The sequence below is a fragment of the Sus scrofa genome, chromosome 7 (genome assembly GCF_054392235.1).
Source record: "Sus scrofa isolate SSC_HxYL_T2T_F1_AM1 chromosome 7, Sscrofa_HxYL_maternal_Yorkshire_Landrace_v2.0, whole genome shotgun sequence".
Taxonomy (NCBI): domain Eukaryota; kingdom Metazoa; phylum Chordata; class Mammalia; order Artiodactyla; family Suidae; genus Sus; species Sus scrofa.
In genome coordinates, this window is record NC_139389.1 from 124,658,460 (window position 1) to 124,679,638 (window position 21,179).

Consider the following 21,179-nt stretch of genomic DNA (forward strand, 5'->3'; position numbering starts at 1 on the left):
AACCATTACTCGCAGCTACTGAAATACGCCTAAAGTGTGATTAAACTGCAGTAACCTCAAAATTCTCTCTTGTAGAACGTTTCTATTTTCAAAGAAAAAACATTAATTGCTTCTCAACCTTTTTTTTCTACTTAGACTGTATAAAATTAATCTTATACTAAAAATATTTGGAAGTATCTGATAATTGAGCGAAGCAAGTTCCAGATGCCTCTGAGGAAAATTTATTTAGAGTGAATCAAAATACCTCGAAATAAACATTTGTAAATGAGTATTTCGGGACGACTATTTCTCCTCCACCCCAAACGTCCCTCTACAACTCTACCCAGAACATACCTGCTCTTTTTCCTTCAGTAGTTGCTCAAAAGCAAGAGCCTTCTCCTTCAGTGAGTGGCACTCAAACTCTTTTTCTCGCAGCATCATAGAAAACTTTGCATTGGTCTCTTGCAACGCTTGATATTCTGTTTCCTTCCCCCTGGATGTTTCTACTATTTTCTCATTTTCCCCTTTTAGCTTACAAATGTCCATTTCTAAAATTAATATTCTCTCCTTCAGATTTGTCACTGCCTGCCTCAAAAGTTCATTTTCATTCACCTTATTAGTGAAGTTTTCATTCAAAGAAAGTAACTGATCACTTTTAGCTTTTATTAAGAGGTCTTTTTCCTTAAGTGACTTTTGTAAGACATCTTGCTTCTCCTTTAGCTGTTTAATTTCTGAATCGGTTTGTTCGTGTTCTTTTCTTTCTAGCTCTGAGGTAGCAGCGATCGAATCAGACAGTCTGTGATTATTTTCTTGGAGAGTTCTAATCGTTTCATCTTTTTCCTGCAGTGATTTTCTTAGCTCTTCTATTTCTTGTTTAGAAGAATCACTTGAGACATCAGACGTAATAGTTCTAAGAGACTCCGCTGACTGGGAAGTAAGCGATGCTCCAGAAGGGAGCTGAGGTGAAATAATATCAAGTTTTCCCAGAAGAAGATCTTTGGTATTGCAAAGCTGCCCGATGCTGTGCTGAACCTGGGCCAGTTCCTGCCCAAAATTTTTGAGCTTGGTTTCATTCTGCTCATAACTTTGGATCAGGCCAGTGTAGTCCACTTGTAATTTAGAGTTGTTATCGCTGTCAACCAGAACTTGCGCCTGAAGTTGATGAAGCTCTTCCTGGAGCTGGGCTGACTCGTGTTGCATATTTTGTACCGTAGTCATTACCTGCTGTTTCCACTCTTCCATTTTCTTTACCTGTTGTTTTAACTTGTCGCGTTCTTGCAGAAGCTCCTCAAACTGATTGCTGTTAACACCTCCCACCTCATCGCTGGTGTTCGATGTTTGTAAAACTGTCAGTAAGGTCTGACATTTCTGACTCAGCGCGTCTATTTCAATGTCTTTCTCTCGAATGATACGAGATAAATTCTGCACCGTTTCTCTAAACATATCTTGACCACTACTTTCAAATCTAGTGGATAATTTTTTATTTTCGTCTTGCAACTTATTGAGAGCTGCTTCTTTGGCAGCAACTATATCCATCATCTTGTGATATTCTGTTTTCAGCTGGCTATTTTCCCTCGTCTTCTCACTCAAGACAGCTAGCACTTGTTCCCGTTCCATAGCATAGGCCTGCAGCTGCTGTTGCAGGTAAACGACATCCTGCGTATAGGAAGCTGAAGAAATTCGAGCATGAAGAGCTTGAATCTCCAAATCTTTCTGCTGGATGATCTGAGTTAGTTTACCAACCTCATCTTTGGACAGCTGATCAATCTGCTTAGTTAAAGATATATTCTTTTCATTTAGAAGTTTAATCTCCAATTCTCGTTCTTTTATTCCTTTTACTAATCGTTCCGTTTCGGCCTTGGATAAGTCATGCTTTTCACTTCCATTTTCTATATTAAGGCCCTGAACTTTCGTTTCTTGAAAAATATCAGAATTCTCTGTTTGAACATCCTGTCTTTCTTCATGCAACTGGGTTTTGATTTGTTCAATTGTTTTTTGCAAATTCTTAATTTCCTCATCTTTCTCTAAAAAGAGTTGGGTGTGTGAGACACTCATTTGCTCATGCTGATACTTAAACTCATCCATTTCCTTCTTCTGCTCCTGTAAAGACTGAAGCAGTTGTATTTTACTCTGGTTTTGATCTTCAATTACCTTTTGATGATGTTTTATTTCCTTTTCAAGATTATCCTTTATTACATTCAGTTGCAGTACCTCAGATTCGAGCCCTGTAACACTATCGAGAGGTTTAGGCTCAGCCACAGGTGCAGCTCGACTCTGCTGTTCCCTGAGTCGTTCCAGTTCCTCTTTCAGGTGATTGTTTTCTTCTTTCATGGATCCAAGACTTCTGTCTTTTTCCTCTATGGTTTGCCTTAAAGTTTCATTTTTTCTTAAGGTCTGCGTATATTTACCTAATTCCTCCTGAAGCTCTAAATTTCTTCCTTTAAGTTTTTCAATAAAAACCTCTTTCTCATTTACAAGTTGGGTCAACTGCTTCTGCTCTTCTAAACTAGATGACAAAATTCCCTTAGTTTCTTTATGATCAGTATCCATCTGCTCAATATTCTTTTTGAGTTCCACTATTTCCAAGTCTTTCTCTTGATTGAGTTTAATTAAACGCTCATGTTCCAGCTGTAAAGCAGAGGTACTCAAATTACGTGCATGTGACAGTTCTTCAATGGTTCGCTCATACTTGTTTGCTTCTTCCAACAGCCTCTTCTCAGCCCGACACAATTCTGCTTCTAACTGTCCTTTCTCCATCTTTAAAGCCTCCACAGCAGCATTTTTTTCCAAAGAAATCTGATTGTTACCAGCAATAGATTCTTCCAACTGATGTCTTACATCTTCACATGCTAAATTCAACTTTTCGTTTTCAGTTTTGAGGTCAAAAGCAACTTTCTTTAAATTTTCATTGAGCTGTTCCATTTCGGAGAGATTTTGCTTTAAGTTCCTGACTTCAGCTTCCCTTTCTTTAAGTAAGTCATCTTTAAAACTACTGTTAGAGTCTTGATTGAGAGACTGAGTTAACTCATCCCTGACTCTGGAAAGCTCCTCCTCTTTTCGTTTAATGTGCTCCTGGAGTTCAAAGTTCTCCTTCTGGATGTTTAAATTCTGCGTGTGTGATTTATTTAGCTGATCTACTAAATCTTCTACTTTATCCTCAAGCTTCTGCTTGGTTAAATGTATATCATTTAGGACCAGTTCGCTTTGAATTAACTTTTCTTTCTGAACGTCCAACTCTTTAGTAATGTTCATTTTATCATCTTCAAGCTGATGAACTCTCTTTTTTTCATCTTTTAGATCTTCTTTCAGTTTACTGATGGCATTATCTCCCTCATTTTGTTGTTTTGATAGCTGATCTTTGACCAAAATCATGTGCTGAAAGAAAAATTAATTTGCACGGTAACTTTAAAACATTCACTTTAGTACCTAAAGAAAATGTCATGCATAATCATCAGATAGTTCTAATCTTAATTTTTTTAAAAAACTGACCTTATTTATTTATTTTTTGGCCACATCCACAGCATGTGGAAGTTCCTGGGCCGGGGACTGAACCCGCACCACAGCAGTGACAATGCTGGATCCTTAACCTGCTATGCCAGAAGGGTACTTCCACTTCTAATCCTTCTTAAAATACCTTTTAAAAACTCCCAACATGGCTCAGCAGAAACGAATCTGACTAGTATCCATGAGGAGGCAGGTTCATCCCTGGCCTCGCTCAGTGGGTTAAGGATGCAGTGTTGCCATGAGCTGTGGTGTAGGTCGCAGATGCAGCGTGGACGTGGCCTTGCTGTGGCATAGGCCAGTGGCTACAGTTCCAATTTCACCCCTAGCCTGGGAACCTTCATATACTGCAGGTGCGGCCCTAAAAAGACAAAAACAAAAAACAAAAAACTCCCAACAAAATCATGTACTAATTATCTTATAGCAAATCTACTTTATCATTTTAGAGATTAGAACTTAAAAGCAAATAAGGTAAATGATATACATGGTATTTACTTTCAACTCTTAAATACAGGAGCAGAGAGACAACAAGCTATAGCCCATGAGCTAAATCACACCTGCTGCTTGTTTTGGTAAATAAAGTTTATTGTTTACAGATGACAACAGAAGAGCTGGGTAGTTGCAGATGTGACTACATAGCCTATAAAACCAAAAATATTTACTAACACTTTATAAAAAAGCTTTCCAATCTCTTTGACTAGAGCATCAATTAGCTAAAATATTAATCAAATGACAAAAATTAATTCATACCAGTTTTGCTTACTAATCCAGTGTTCAGTCTGAGTAGAACACACTGCTACACTGTCCTTATTGTATAATTCAATATAATCTATTGTTACCTTTGTAGCTTCTTGGTTCTGTTTATCCAATTCTTCTAACTCAGCTATTAGTATTTCCTTTTCAGCAATGCTCTGATTGAGTTCTTGTTCCTTTGCCTCCAAATTTAGCCTTAAATCACGTAATTCTGAATCCAAATTCATGTCTCTTACAGTTGCACGTTTAATTATTTCATATTCACTGTTCAATTTTAAAAGTGATGTCTGAAGTTCTTCCTTAAATGATAAAAGGGAAGAAACAACATGTATTTTCAACTGGAAAAAGGGACACCAAAAGATTAAAAACACACATATCTAAACAAAACTGGGAAGATGCTCTGCTCTGGAAACACTGCCTCAGCAAAGCAAACAAATTTAACAAGCCACAGCCCTCATGCATGTACAATTTTATTTGTAGCTTCAAGCCAACCGTTTCTATAACCCTAGACTAGATGCGACAACTATAAATTTGTCTTCTAGCTCCAACTTCCTTATATAAAAAGTTGCCCACTTGAGAGCCTTTCCAGCCCCACTCCCACTGCTGCTTCCCTTCTGTCTCTTTCCTCCCACAACACACCTATTTTTCCAGACATCCCAAGCCTTCCAGCTTTTCCCTTCCATTCCGTGACATCATCACCAACAGCCATAGGCTGAAACGTAAAATACCAACATTCACTCTAAAGCGTGTCCTAATTAGAAAATAATCCATTTGTCAGTCTTTTTGGTAATACCCCTTTCCTTGCTAATGTTATTAAATTCTGCATAATTTTTTTAAAAATAAGGAAAATAAAAGATTCATTTTCCCTCGTTTCTGGCCTCTGTCAGAATACGAAACCCTTTCTCAACCCAAGAAAGAACCCTCCTTTCTTCCTTTACCTCCTCACCTGAGCACAGACTGTGTTCCCATCTCTCAAACCTAATGCTCCTAAAGATGTAGTTACATGTGATGTTTTTTAGTACATTTTATGTTCTGTTCTGTTTAATGTTTCCCTCCAAAATCCCAGACGTGGTACAGTTCTCTATGCTTCAACATTATTTCAACTTCTGAATATAATGTTTATGATAAACCCTCTATCACTGCAAAGACTTCTTTCATTGATAAAGATTTTTAAAAACCAAACTTCTATGGAACCTACTTTCAAGTAAATAAGAATCTCAAATTTCCACAAAGAGTCTAATATATACCTTACGAGTATATAATACAAGTGTGAAGGATACTCCATTTGTACTATCTGAAGATTTTCAGGATGTATTATTGAATACGTACATCAATAAATATGCTTTCTTAAAAATTAAGGTTTTAAATTGAGTTGAAACACTGGCCTATAATAATACAGCTTACAACTGTTCTATATTTAAGAAACTACCTTTGGGAGTTCCCGTTGTAGCTCAGCAGAAACAAACCTGACTAGGATCCATAAGGATGCAGGTTTCATCCCTGCCTCGCTCAGTGGGTAGGGGATCTGGCATCTGGTGTAGGTCACAGATGCAGCTCAGATCCTGAGTTGCAATGGCTGTGGTGCAGGCTGGTGGCTACAGCTCTAATTCAAGCCCTAGCCTGGGAACCTCCATATGCCGTGAGTGTGGCCCTTAAAAAAAAAAAAAGCTACCTTAGCCATGGACTTATCCTCAAATGGTACAAACATAAAAAAACCTTTTCCCATTCCCCACACTGCATTACAGAATCTTAATCCATCCTTGCTACCAATATACACTTTCCTACCACTGCGAACGTCCATCTTTACCCCTCATCACTAAGAAATTCCTGTCCACCACACTGGACACGTTCTGGGCCATGTGAACAATGTAGAGTCACCACAGTATGCCACTCCAGACTCTCCACCCACCTGTGTATGCTGCCGCTGACCCTCGTCTGAAACCACAACAGAGCCTTTATCTATCTTTTCTTCTTCCATCTGTATGCCTACCAGTTCATCTCTAAAACAAAATTCTGGCCAGCCTCTCTTACTACAAACCTTGCCCAAGTACTGCCACCTGGCCCGACAAGCATCAATGAAGTCAGCTTTACCCTCAGGACTCTCAAGAACTAAATACTCCATTTTGATATAAACTGGCCTTAGCTGTGATTTTAATTCTTTCCCCATTGCTACTGCACCCACCTTTTCTTGATTCAATAATGAATTCTCTTTTTCTAAAACTTGGACATGCATTTTAAGTTTCAGATTGTCTTCAGTGAGGTTGTTATCCTATAAAAATATTAAAACAGTTTGTTTCCAAATAACAAGAAATTTCAAGTTTACAAAAGAGCAGGCAAGCTATACAACTGTGCGTTTCTACTCAGCATGTCTTTAATGATATATACAAATTATAAGCAGACAAAAGCATACAACAATGGACCATCTAAAGCCAGTCATTTTATAGATACTCTTATAGAGGATTTATTACATTTGAAAAAGTGAATACATTTAAAAAAAGCTTGTAGGGGAGTTCCCGTCGTGGCGCAGTGGTTAACGAATCCGACTAGGAACCATGAGGTTGCGGGTTCGGTCCCTGCCCTTGCTCAGTGGGTTAACGATCCGGCGTTGCCGTGAGCTGTGGTGTAGGTCGCAGAAGCGGCTCGGATCCCGCGTTGCTGTGGCTTTGGCATAGGCCGGTGGCTACAGCTCCGATTCAACCCCTAGCCTGGGAACCTCCATATGCCGCGGGAGCGGCCCAAGAAATAGCAACAACAACAACAACAAAAGACAAAAAGACAAAATAAAAAAAAATAAAAATAAAAAAAAGCTTGTAGTCATTTAAAAAAATAACCCAGAGTTCCCACTGTGACTCAGTGGTTAATGAATCCAACTAGGAACCATGGGGTTGTGGGTTCGATCCCTGGCCTCACTCAGTGGATTAAGGATCCGGCATTGCCGTGAGCTGTGGTGTAGGTCGCAGACTCGGTTCGGATCCCACGTTGCTATGGCTGTGGTGTAGGCTGGCGGCTACAGCTCTGATTAGACCCCTAGCCTGGGAACCTCCATATGCCATGGGTAGGGCCCTAGAAAAGACAAAAAGACAAACAAATAAATAAAATAACCCTTTGAATTTCTTAAAGGAAATTAAAATGCATTCATCACTTGGGCAGAAGATCTGTTTCTGAGGTCTACAAATACCTAACATTTGTCAAATTAATCTTCAAAGTGATATACTTGTATTTTCCAATTATGTAACTTTTTATAATTATTATGTCAATTTATGATGCAAAAAACTTGCCACCAATCAACAAACATAAAATTACTAAGATGAAAGTTCCTAGGATAAGTTTACATCTATTTGTAAAAAATACAAAATAAGTAATTATAAGTAATCAAAATCTTTTTTCTTAGTAAACCAAAGACAAAAATTTTTTTCTCTAAAATGAAGTTACCTGGTTTAAATTACTCAGTCTCTTTATTTCGTTTCCAGCATCTGTAAAAACAAGGAACCCGACATTAAAATTCTTTAAAATAACTTAGTAATTATCTTCTACATTAAACTCAAATGAAATCCAACTTTTAAAAAATGTACATAAGCACAATTAGCAAGCCCTAACAGTGAAATGTATTTTTGCTATTTTGCATTTGTTTCAACTATACCAATGAAATCATAATATAAATGCCAGTCGGAAACTACGTTAAAATCCAATTCTATGGAATAGTATAAGAAAAAATTATAATGGCATTCTGGATGAATCATAAGTCATTTTCTTGATAAAAACATTAACAAAACTACATTTAAAAATGAGTTGATTCAGGAGTTCCCATCATGGCTCAGTGGTTAACAAATCTGACTAGGAACCATGAGGTTTCAGGTTCAATCCCTGGCCTCGCTCAGTGGGTTAAGAATCTGGCACTGCTGTGAGCTGTGTTGTAGCCTATTGGCTACAGCTCTGATTAGACCCCTAGCCTGGGAACCTCCACATGCCATGGGTGCGGCCCTCAAAAAGACAAAAAAAAGAGTTGATTGTAGGGCAAGAAACAGTATAAAAACTAAGCACAGGGGTGGGGGGAATATATACTTACACCATAATAAAATAATCCCAATTATCTAAAGTGACTTTGACATGATTACTAATAGAAAGACCATTCAATCTGGTATTATGGATAGATCCATAAACAAAAGTGATTCTAGAAGAATACAAAGTACCATGAGTTCAGCTGAAGTAATTCATTCAATGCTCATTCAGGAAATACTGAGGATTTACTCTGAGGTCAGCTGCTAAACAAGAGGGAAGAATTTAGTCCATGCTTGCTCTCAAGGAGCTCACAATTCAGAGGGGAAGATAAACACATGACTGTTGTAGAGTATGATACAGAGAGCACAGGTGCTGCTGGAGCAAAAAGAGCAAACACCTGATCCAGACTAGGGGGGGCAGGGGCAGTCAGGCGAGTGGGGCCAGGGAAGCAGCAGGGCTGGGTACCTCCCGGTGGATGCCAACACCTGTACTGAATCCTAATATACTAAGAGTTAGTAAACATAAAGACACTCCACACAGAAAAAGCAACAAAAGCAAAGCTAACAGAGCTTAGACACAACACTGCTAGCTTAAGGAGCTATATAGCAAGTGCCACACAGCTAAAGCTTAGAATGCTAGGAGAATGAGAGGAGGTGAAACTGAACAGGTAGACACAGATCAGATCATGAAAGACACCCCATAACCAACTAAGCTGTTCAGACTATATCCTCAAGTCCACAGGGAGCCACAAAGTACTCAAATCAGGGGAGTGACCAGCTTTACATTTCTGGAAAATCATTCTGGCTGCAGAAATAAAACGTACTGCTAAAGAAGGAAACGTGGAGACCAGAGAATAACAGGTAGCACTTTTTAATGTTCTAAAGAGAACTTTCACAGCTAGTAACTGATAAAACCCTACTATTACAACCATGAATGAGATAGCAGTATTATCCCGACCACACAGACGAAAAAAACCCAAAGCACAGAGATGTTAAGTAACTTGCCCGAGGTCAGTTAGTGAATGGAGCTGGATTCCAACCCAGTCGTGTTCTTAACCAATATGCTATTCTGCTCTGTTAAGACACTACTACAATGAAACAAGCAAAAGGAAATTATGAGTTCTCCTGTGCTATAGCAGGTTAAGGATCTGATGCTGTCACTGCAGTGGCTCGGGTCACTGCTGTGGGATGGGTTCAGTCCACGGCCTGGGAACTATTGCATGCCTCAGGTATGGCCAAAAAAAAAAAAATTATGATTGGCTAAAGTTAATTTGGTGTCAGTGGAAACGGAAAAAAGAGGAAGGACTAGGGTTTGTTTTTATAGCAAATAAACTCATGGATCACCCAATATATTAAGTAAATAATTCATTTTGAAAAGAGCAGGGCTGTTCTGAAGACAAACAAGAAGTACAGAACCCTGCCAGACAGCCTTCCCTTTGCCTTCACAGCAGCTCCTAAAACTGAGGCACCTATGAGAAACCCTAGAATTCCTCTGAGATATAATCCTGCAATCACAGACAAGTCAAGGAAACAAAACCTACAGGACTTGCTAGGGGATGACTTCAAGTTTTGTGTTTTGGGAGATTAGTACCTGCGACCCATCACCAAGACAGGGGGAAGAGGAAAGGGTCACTCTACTTTGAACCTAATGTTCACGTGAACTGGCCACCCAGGTCAGGAGCGTGTGATAAATTACTAAGTCAGGAATACGGAGAGAGAGGTGAAACAGGGTCACAAGTACACAAAGACTAGAACTCTCCTGAGCAGGACTGAATGAGTTCATAAAGTGAGAGTTCACATCGTGAGAAGAGGACAGAGTGAAAAATAAATGCATCTTTTCAGTGGAAGGGCTCCTGTTTTCCTGGAATAAAAGAAGACTGGTGTTCAGCCTATATCATCCAACACTCACTTTTGTAACCTAGAACACTGGTAACTAATGATAATCTTGAGCAGGGTAAGTGGTACATGATACATGGCTCTTATCAGTCTCAGACCTTAAAATACAGATCATTTTGAAAGGTAATAGAGAATTTCAAAGAAGGTAGGCTGCATTCTCTGACTGAAGGGTCTGGGCTCTGATGAGTTACAGGAAGTATTTGGTATCCTCTCAACAAATGTCTACATAAACATTTCTCAGAAGTATATATGTCCTCCTAAGTCATTGACTTCTACGTAAATATTTAAAGGATGAGGAGTTGAGAGAAACCTAACCAATGCTTAACCCTTTTTAGGAGAAATTTCCTATTTGTGATCTATTAATTACGGCACTGAATCCAAAGCAAACAGTTCTATTCAAATGCCACACAGTCATTTCCATAAAGTGTCCAATGAGCCAAGTGTTTGTCTCTAAAAACTAGTATGGAATGAAACGCCAATCAGAAAAAAGTTCCAAACATTGTATACCAGACAGGGCTTGCTGCAGTCTGAACACTTCTTCCGATGTATCCTGTGGAATTCCTTCCTTTCCTGACACCGAATCACCCTGCTTCACAGCAGAAGGCTGCAACTGACTACACTCCAGTTTCAGGCTTTCACATTCTTCCAGTATTTGTCTGTTTTCCAAATTTAATCGTTCTTGCTCCTTCCTCAATACATCTCTGTCATTTTCTGCAGAATATAATTGTTTACTTATGTTTTTTATTTTATCCTCAAGACCTTCAATTTTTTTTGTAGACTCTAGTTTTTCTGTTTGTAGAACTTGAATAGTTTTTTGCATCTCTTGGATTTTAGAGCGATCAGTGACTGCAATTCCTGAGCCACCTAGAACACAAACAAAATCAGAGACAAATCAAATGTCAAGTACCAAGGGACAAACAGCCTGCTACACGCAACTCAAAGATTTCATAGACTTCAGAACTTGGAAGGCTTAAAAAGAAAAGTTAAAACAACACTGAGGTAATACTACTCTATTAGAGCAGCCAAAATCCAAGCACTACCACGACCAAATGCTGGTAAGGATACAGAGCAAGAGGAACTCGCATTCATTGCCACTAAGTATGCAAAATGGTACAGCCACTTTGGAAGAGTTTAGCGATTTCCTGCAAAACTAAGACATGATAATCTAATCATACTCCTTCGTATTAATCCAAAGGAGTTGAAATCTTACATCTACACAAAAACCTAAACAAAGATGTTTATAGCAGATTTATTTATAATTGCCAAAACTTGAAAGCAACTAAGATGACCTTCGGTAGGCGGATGATTAAAAACTGTGACACATCCAAACAATGGAATATTTTTATGGCTATCAAGCTATAAAAAAACATGGCGGATATGTACACCTGAAACTTCTATAATACTGTATATCAACTATACCTCAATAAAAAAATTAAAAATAAATTAAAAAAAACATGGAAGAAACTTAAATGTATATTACTAAGTGAAAGAAGTCTATCTGAAAAAACTACCATACTCTACATTGCAATTATATGACAATTTTTGAAAAAGTAAAACAATGAAGACAGTAAAAAGACCAGTGTCTGTGAGGTGGAATGAGGAGAATGAATAGGCAGAGTTCAGAGGATTTTTAGGGAAGTGAAAATACTCTATATGATATTAAAATGATATTATCTATTTGTCCAAATTCATAGAATGTACAATACCAAATGTAAACTCTAAGATAATACGGACTTTGGGTAATTACGTGTCTACGTAGTGTCATCCTTTGTTTAAAAAAAAAAAAATGTACCATTCTGATGAGTGACATACAAAGACTAAGCACATGGAGGAACAGAGTACAAGGGAGATTTCTGTACCTCAATTTTGTTATAAGTTTAAAACTGTGCTAAAAACATAAGATCTTTTTAAAAATGTTAAATTACTACAATTAACGAAGAATTTTAAAATAGTTAAGGAGGGAGTTCCCATTGTGGCTCAGTAGAAATGAATCTGACTAGTATCCATGAGGGATGAAGGTTTGATCCCCGGCCTCAATCAGTGGGTTAAGGATCCGGCATTGCCATGAGCTATGGTGTAGGTTGCAGACGTGGCTCAGATCTGACGTGGCTATGGCTATGGTGTAGGCCAACGGCTACAGCTCTGATTCGACCCCTAGCCTGGGAACCTCCATGTGCCACAGGTGCAGCCCTAAAAAGACAAAATAGAATAAAATAAAATAAAATAATGAAATTAACTAGTTAAGGAAAGATATTTGAATCAAATACTAAAAAGCCTTCATATCCGAGTTTGAAAGAAAGTGAAAACACAGAGTTCCCACTGCGGCGCAGCGGAAACAAACACAACTAGGAAGCATACGGTTTCGGCTTCGATCCCTGGCCCTGCTCAGTGGGCTAAGGATCTGGCATTGCCATGAGCTGTCATGTAAGTTGAAGACGCGGCTTGGATCCTGCGCTGCTGTGGCTGTGGTGAAGGCTGTCAGCTGCAGCTCCAATTAGACCCCCCCCCAGCTTGGGAACCTCCGTATGCCTCGGGTGCGGCCCTAAAAAGCAAAAATAAATAATTAATAAATAAATAAGAGTTTAAAAAAAAAAAAAAAAGAAAGTGACAACACACCAAACAATGCAATGAAATCTTGGTATTCTATCTATTTACCACTTTTCCATATCTGCAGAATCTTGACTATAGTGGTACCACCGCAGATTTCTGGCAGGTGAGCATTTAGTCATTCTTTAGAATTTCGTCCATGTTTACATCAGCTAGGTTTGTCATTTAATTATATCATTTAATATATTAAACTCATGAAATTAATAACCTTGTTGTAATAGATTTTCCAGTTCTTCAATTCGTTCTTCATAGTCACTTAATTCTTCTCGATGTCGACGAGTTATTTCTGCCAATTTCTGTTGATGTGCATTCTGCAATACTGACATCTCATGTTGATGGTCATCAATTTCTTGACTTCGATTCCGTTTAAGTTCCTTAAAAAATAAAAACAAAGTTAACCACATTTATAACAGATGGATTTACCTAGACTATTTCATTTTTGTCTAAACGGCCATATTATTAAAAATAATTCTCTGAATGTGTTCAGACTGAAATTTAAACACAGGCCCACAATTTGGACAATTCTAAAAGACTCCACCTTTTCTTATCTGGGACCTTAAATACAGTTTTTTCTTCTTTTAATGAGGGAACACCAGCAAGAAACAACTGAAACAAAAAGCAAATAAAAATATCTTTTTTCATTAGTATCTGTGACCATGAACTTATCTCAATAAAATATTCCACCACTATCAGTGTTAATCTATTTCTATTGTCCTATTGTAGCTATCTTCTTACTCAGCCCTTCCTTCCCTCAGTCTTAATGGGACCCCAAAGTGACAACCAAGGTGCCTTGCTTGCTACCCAGGTTGTAACCACTCTCTCTCTCCTGGGAACCTGGACCTCAAAGAGGGAAACTGGTGGGACCAGAAACCGTGTAAAAGCTGCACCCTGAGGAGTCCACCCACTGTGCCCCATCACCCAGACCTCCTATGCTGGTCCAACTCCTACCCTTCCTGAGGCTGAAATGCTCAATTCTTCCTTCTGTCCTGTGGAGACACTACTTCGGCTCCTTCCAATAAACTCTCTCACGTCTTACTTAGCCAGAGACGGTTTTTGTTGCTTAAGCCAAGAATCCTAATATAAACTAGCTTCTACTTCCTGAGAAAACAAGTGAAGCTATTTTTTGGTCCTATGCACTTACTTACGGGCCTGTACTTGACAAGGAACTTTACACTTAATTCTCAAAACAATCCTACAAGAGAAGTATTCTGATGATGGCCACTTCACTGATGAGAAACAACAGCTTATAAAAGTTAAGCAATTTTTCCAAAATAATCCAGGTCTGACTGAAGAACCTACCCACACGAGTACTGTCATAATAATAAAACCAAAACTTAAAAAAATTCTATACATGACAATAACTTACACCCTAAAAACAATTCATTGTCACGATAAGTACATGTAACTAAGACTTTTCCTTATTTTATTTATTTATTTGTCTTTTTGTCTTTTCTAGGGCTGCACCCATGGCATATGGAGGTTCCCAGGCTAGGGGTCTAATCAGAGCTGTAGCCACTGGCCTACGCAGGATCCGAGCTGCGTCTGTGACCTACACCACAGCTCACGGCAATAGCCGGATAGGCTTATACTTTTAATAGGCAAATTTTAGATGTGTTTCAGCCATTGTTCCAACAATCCACCTTACCTTAATGATATTTTGTAGTTTGCAGATTTCACTTTGATCGGAGTTATCTGGTCCTTGTGCTTTAGAAGTCTTGAGCAAAAAAAAAAAAAAAAAAAAAAAAAAAGAATTAGAGAATAATTATATTGATTTTCTTTCCTTTTTTTCTTTTTTGGCTGCCCCACAGCACATGGAGTTCCCAGGCCAGGGATCAGAGCTTCACTGCAGTTGCAACTTACACAGTAACTGCAGCAACACTGGATCCTTAACCCACTGTGTCAGGCCAGGGATCAAACCTGCATCCCAGTGCTCAGAAACACTGTCTGTCGATCCCACTGCACCACAGCAGGAACTCCTATTTTCTTACAAAAGAGAATGCCAAATACGAATTTATTAAAAAATACTTTTCAAAAAAGGAGCATTTGCACAGGGAATCAGCCATATTTTATAATAACTTTAAATGTGGTACAATCTATAAAAATACTGAATCACAATGTTGTGCAACTGAAACTAATATAACATTATAAATCAACTATATACGTCAATCAAAAAAAATATATATATATATGTATGTCTTTTGTCTATTTAGGGCTGCACACACAGCACATAGAGGTTCCCAAGCTAGAGGTCAAATTGCAGCTGTAGCTGCTGGCCTTCACCACAGCCACAGCAACGCAGGATCCGAGCCACGTCTGCGACCTACACCACAGTTCACAGCAACGCCCGATCCTTAACCCACTGAACAAGGCCAGGGACCGAACTCACATCCTCATGGATACTAGTCGGGTTCGTTAACCATTGAGCCTCCTAAAGATATATATATTTTTAATTGTAAGCTTCAAAAAATGGGAGTTCCCCAGTGGCCTAGCTTGTCACTGTTACTGCTGTGGCTGGCACTCAATCCCTGACACAGAAACTTCTGCATGCTGTGGGCACAGCCAAAATAAAAAATAGGAGGCATTTCCCAGATAGATTATTATTAAAGAATGCCAGGCACCTCTTAAAGAACCTAGTCCAATAGAACCTAGTCCAACCTAGACCGAACGTGAGTCCTGTCCCTGGCCCTGCTCAGTGGGTTAAGGATCGGCACCTCTTGGACTACTGGACCAGGCACCTCTTAAAGAACCTAGTCCAAAAGATACCATTCAGGAATTTGTTAACTAACTGGGGAAGACAGCACTTTTACAAAACAAGGGAAACAACATAGAATATTTTTCTTGGCTTAACAAAATGTAAATTTGATGATAATTAAGCAGCTTCCTAAAAGATAATTTCTAAAATGGAAAGTTACCCAATATAATGCTAATGCTAATATTGCTAATAATGCTAATATTAATATGCTGGCTTTTGGGTTATTTTCTTCTCAAAGTTGTATATTGTTCATTTATCTTCAATAAATATAGTAACATTTACTATAACATGTTAAGGTACCAAAATCTGCTCTCTGTATAAAAGAACGAACACAGTGTATTGGAAAGAACAAAGGATCTGGAGTTTAAAGATGTGTGTTTGAAGCACAACTTAATCTCTGTGACAACAGGTGTATTACTTAAACTTTTATTTTGCTTATCTTCAAAATAGAGAAATAAACACTTCACGTAGTTATTAAAGATAATTTATTGGGTTAGTACATACAGCAACATAAAGTATAAATATTAATTTCCAATATGCCTTGCAAGAAAATTAAGTCTCCTGAAACATCCCAATTATGCCCCCCCTTTTTTCTTCTTTTTGGGCCACCAAAAAGAAGCATATGCAATTTCTCAGGCCAGGGATGGAATCCGAGCTGGAACTGTGGCCTATGCCTCAGCTACAGCAGTGCTGGATCCTTAACTCACTGCACCAGGTGGGCTGGGGATCAAACTGGAGCCTCCACAGAGACAAGGCCAATCATTAACCAACTGTGACCCAGTGGGAACACCACCAACTATGCCTTTTTCACCTTTATATCCCAGTACAGGTCTATCGTATAATAGGCATTCAAGATATGTTGAAGTGGGAGTTCCCTTGTGGCTCAGCGGTAACAAATCCAACTAGTATCCATGGGGATGTGGGTTCCATCCCTGGCCTCGGTCAGTGGGTTAAGGACACAGCATTGACGTGAGCTATGGTGTAGGTCGCAGACACGGCTTGGATCTGGTGTTGCTGTGGCTGTGGTGTAGGCCAGCAGCAACAGCTCCAATTCGACCCCAGCCTGGGAACTTCCATATGCTGCAGGTGCAGCCCTAAAAAGACCAAAAAGAAAGACATACTGAAGTAAATATACCCAAAAAAATCCATTTTCTCCACATGAAATCTTACCAAGCAATGTTTCTTAAAATGTGTTCCTCAGCTCAAGAGAATAACCTGAGTACTTATTTGTCTGAATGGATTTTCCAACACCTTAAAATAGGCTACAAAATACTAATCTCTAATCTCTGAAGGTAGGAAAGGGGACCCAAAATATTATCTAGTTCCTCAGGCTATTTGTACACAAAGCTTAAGAACTTCTGCTTTCCAAGGATAAGATGGACAAACATCATCCTCTCTAAGGTTTATTTTGAGGATTAGGAAGGTCCTGGGAAGCAAGGAGATGATTTTAATTGGGAAGATTTCTCCTGCATAAAACTAGATTACACTCTCAAAAAGATAGAAAATAATCTCTTTACTTATATATTTTACTTGTCTCCACACTGATCAAATAAGATCCATATGAATAATGTTCCAGTTTACTTTGGGTCTCGTGTGTGCGGGCAATCTCAATGATACATAAAATCTGATAAAACAAAAAAAGGATCCTTAGAAGAAAGTTTACAGCTCAATATAGGAAGGACTCAATTATTTATTTCATTTATTTTTTGGTGTCTATTTTAGGGCTACACACCTGCAGCATATAGAAGTTCCCAGGGTGGTGTCAAATCGGAGCTGTAGCTGCTGGCCTATCCCACAGATACAGCAACGCCAGATCTGAGCCACATCTGCAACCTACGCCACAGCTTGCAGCAATGCTGGATCCTTAACCCACTGAGCGAGGCCAGGGATCAAACCACACCCTCATGGATACTACTCGATTTCTTAACCCGCTGAGCCACAAGGGGAACTTAAGAAAGGACTTAATTTCTAACGTGTGAGAAACAACACAAAATAGTTCATTTTATGGTTTATAAAACCAGTTATCAGACTTTTCATTTTACATATAACTAGCACAAATGAGAACCTCAGACAACAGAAACAAGTAGTTTCAGATCTAGTTCCCTGGAGCCCTGGTTTCCACCAGTGACGCCTCAGGGACTCCAGGGAAAAAGGTGTTGGTTCGACCATGGCAACTCCATTTTTGTCTTAAGACCTGGGCTTGTAAATTTTATTTTTTGAAGAAACATGGTTCCCTTGGAGTTCCCTCATGGCTCAGTGGGTTAAGGATCTGGCATTGTCAATGCTGTGGCTCTGGCTACAGCTGCGACATAGGTTTGATCACTGGACCAGGAACTTACACATGCCAAGGTACAGCAAAAACAAACAAACATGGTTCTCCTACTTTAAATTTTTTTTTTAATCTCTTCCAAGTATCGTACAGAAGGGAAAACAGGCTGAGAAAGACGACATAAAATCACTTAGAAAGTCACTGGCAAAATTAAGAATTAGAATACAGGTTTTCGATTTTCTAGTCCAGATTCTTTCTGATACCAAAAGTTCTACAGAGAGCACTCACTCAATAATTTTCAAAAACTCACAAAAATTTTACCCACCTGTGCAATATGCCTCCAATGGTCAACTTCAGATTCAAGTCTTGAAACTTCATTTGACAACCTGTTTATTTCTCGTTGTGATGAAATCATGTCACCAAAGTCCATGTCGTCATCATGGAAAGCCGAAGCATGGCTTAAACCATAACCAAATGAAGACGATGCAGTGGTTGCTGGGACACCCCCAGCTCCTGAATTCACTGACTGTGCAGCTGACTGTAGCTTCAGCAACTGATCCTGCAGTGCAATCTGTCTTGCTTTAAGATGGCTGATTTCTACCTGTATTTAAATCCATATTTTAGACGAGGTACTTTAAAATAACCGTCTTGATTTAACAATGTTGAAAGTTACTAATAGTTTGGAGTTCCTATTGTGGCTCAGTGGATTAAGGACCTGATGTTGTCTCTGTGAGGATGTGGGTTCAATACCTGGCCTCACTCAGTGGGTTAAGGATCTGGCGTTGCCACAAGCTGTGGCAGAGGCAGCTCACATCCAGTGTTGCTGTGGCTGTATTGTAGGCCTGCAGCTGCATCTCCAATTTAACGCCTCGCCTGGGAACTTCCATATGCCATAGGTTCAGCCATAAAAAGAAAAAAAAAGATAAGTTCTAATAGTTTAAAATTAGCCAATCATGGTACTCTATCACAACTGAATCCAAGTTGTCTAAACATACCAATATAACATTTTTACTTCAAAAACAAACATGGTTATCATAGATTAAAACATAGTTAATATTTCAATTAGGATGAGGATCAAAATTTCACTCAGATGTCAACAAAAGCAATGAAACTCTCAGTTAAATACTGGTTTACCATCTTCTACATATCATGTAGTACAGGCAATTTCTTAGGGTTTGATTATCAAGCCTAAAGAAGTGGCAAATGAAAGCTGTACCAGTCTCTGCATTGCAAAGTTTCCTTAGAACACCTGTTGGAAGAGTCTAATGTAACTGACTATGGCTGGATTCAGGCTGGATTCATGTACCATGAATCAGGGTAACTTTGTACTATTTCTGCAAAACGCAGCTGAAAGAGAGCTTTAGCTAAATCCAAAATTCTCAGGTCAGATAATAAAGTAAGCCTGTGATTCTTAGGTTTAGAAGGACATCAAGCATTGAAAAGAGGTCTTCGCGTTAGCCCTGGCAAAGAGAGGCCAGTGAAAATCTGACTCTACTAATTAAGGAAGACAACAGTGAAAAAAAAATTGTGAAACCCTGAGCGGAGTTTTGACTGAAGATTGCAATACCAAGTCAATGTCCAACAGAAGTTATGAACACAGGACTTACCATAATGCCACATCCATTCCAAATGAGAGATACTCAAACATAACAGTGAGTAAACTAGAGAAAACTGAAATAAGCTTTCTTATTTCAGACTAGAAACAAGAAAGTTAAAGACGAGTTAAAGACTCTAACTAGTCCCTAAGACACCTTGCCACAGTGGAAAAATTTGATAAGGAGGAAGTAACTAACAAGTAACAGTATTTCTACATGTACAATGTCGAGCAATTAAATAAATAAAAACCCGGAATTAAATAAATAAAAACCCGGAGTTCCCGTTGTGGTGCAGCAGTTAACAAATCCGTCTAGGAACCATGAGGTTGCGGGTTCGATCCCTGGCCTTGCTCAGTGAATTAAGGATCTGGCTTTGCTGTGAGGTCACAGATGCAGCTCGGATCCCACGTTGCTGTGGCTGTGGCATAGGCCAGCGGCTACAGCTCCAATTAGACCCCTAGCCTGGGAACCTCCATATGCCGTGAGAAGCAGCCCTAGAAAAGGCAAAAAGAAAAATAAATAAATAAATACCCAATACAATTACATAAAATGTCATAATAAACAGGTTTTTTGCATACCAGAGCCCCTTCTCTAATGGAGGTACACAGTGATGCACAAACTTCATTTTCCCATAAATGAGGCAAATTGCATCTTTGAGGAACATGAACATTACAATGAGGGCAGCAAACAGATTCAGAAAATGGCAGATCTAAAGTATATCCATACATTATCTCTCATTCTACTAAAAAGTACTGAAATTAACATTTTTTTCAAATACAGCTATAACACAAAGAAAAGTTCTCATTATACAATAGACACAGACATTTATGTCGAGTTATAGAGTTATAGAGTTAAAAAAGTGCAAATGCTATGGAGTTCCCCTCGTGGCACAGCGGAAACGAATCCGACCAGGAACCATGAGATTTCGGGTTTGATACTGGCCTGGCTCAATGGGTTAAGGATCTGGGTTGCCATGAACTGTGGTGTAGGTCGCAGACTCGGCTTGGATCTGAAAGTGCTGTGGCTGTGGCGTAGGCCAGCGGCTACAGCTCCAATGAGACCCCTAGCCTGGGAACCTCCATATGACGTGGGAAGCAGCCCTAGAAAAGGCAAAAAGAAAAAAAAAAAAAAAAAAAAGAGTGCAAACTCTAATAACAGATATTCCTAAACTTGAATTGTTAATCTGTCCTTTAATATCAATAGTTAAGTAGAAATGCCAAAATTTTCCATAGCAGTTTTTAACTAGGATCAGAATTAACTATGGGGTTTTAGAAAAATACCAATACCAGGGCCCCTTCCCAGCACACTAAGTCAGAATCTTCTAGAGGACCTAATAATGTGTATTTTTTTATGATTCAGCTGTAAACCCCAGGGTAGGAACTACTGCTCTACTGGAGTATCTGTAAGTAGGAGCTGCTCAAAGTACGGTCTGTGAACCAAGGCCATGAATGTTTGCTCTCAGTCCATGACAAGAGAAGTACAGAAATTGAAAGAGTAAGGCTTAAAGACTTTTAAAGCAATTTGATAGGGTATTCTTATATCTGCTAAATCTTTAAAAAAAAAAAAACAAAAAAACTTTCATTTGAACTTGTAACTTTTAGATTCATTTTTCGCAATAAATCATTTTTATTGTATTTTTTAAAATCAATTCCAAACTTTGGAAATTTAAGTTCTCTAAATGTTTAAATTTATCTTTAATTTATCTTTTATTTTTCATCTTAGTTATGTCAGAAAAAAAAAACAAACCTAGAACTCAATGCATCTAAATTTTGAGAACCCAAATATAAAGTTACGATAGAAATGAACATTTAATCAACACACCGAGAACA

General features: G+C 38.7%; 1 protein-coding gene across 2 annotated transcripts in view; it reads right to left on the reverse strand.

The window, feature by feature from the left end:
- Positions 1-21,179, reverse strand: part of TRIP11 (thyroid hormone receptor interactor 11) — a 74,447-nt gene that overhangs the window by 41,288 nt on the left and 11,980 nt on the right. For both annotated transcript variants that reach the window (XM_021099622.2, XM_021099621.2), the window contains exons 4-11: positions 18,081-18,356; positions 14,380-14,448; positions 12,943-13,108; positions 10,635-10,991; positions 7,666-7,706; positions 6,416-6,502; positions 4,320-4,532; positions 334-3,354 (exon numbers count right to left, since the gene is read on the reverse strand). In XM_021099622.2, coding sequence (XP_020955281.1) covers positions 334-3,354; positions 4,320-4,532; positions 6,416-6,502; positions 7,666-7,706; positions 10,635-10,991; positions 12,943-13,108; positions 14,380-14,448; positions 18,081-18,356 — 4,230 coding nt within the window. The remainder of the gene's footprint in view (positions 1-333; positions 3,355-4,319; positions 4,533-6,415; positions 6,503-7,665; positions 7,707-10,634; positions 10,992-12,942; positions 13,109-14,379; positions 14,449-18,080; positions 18,357-21,179) is intronic.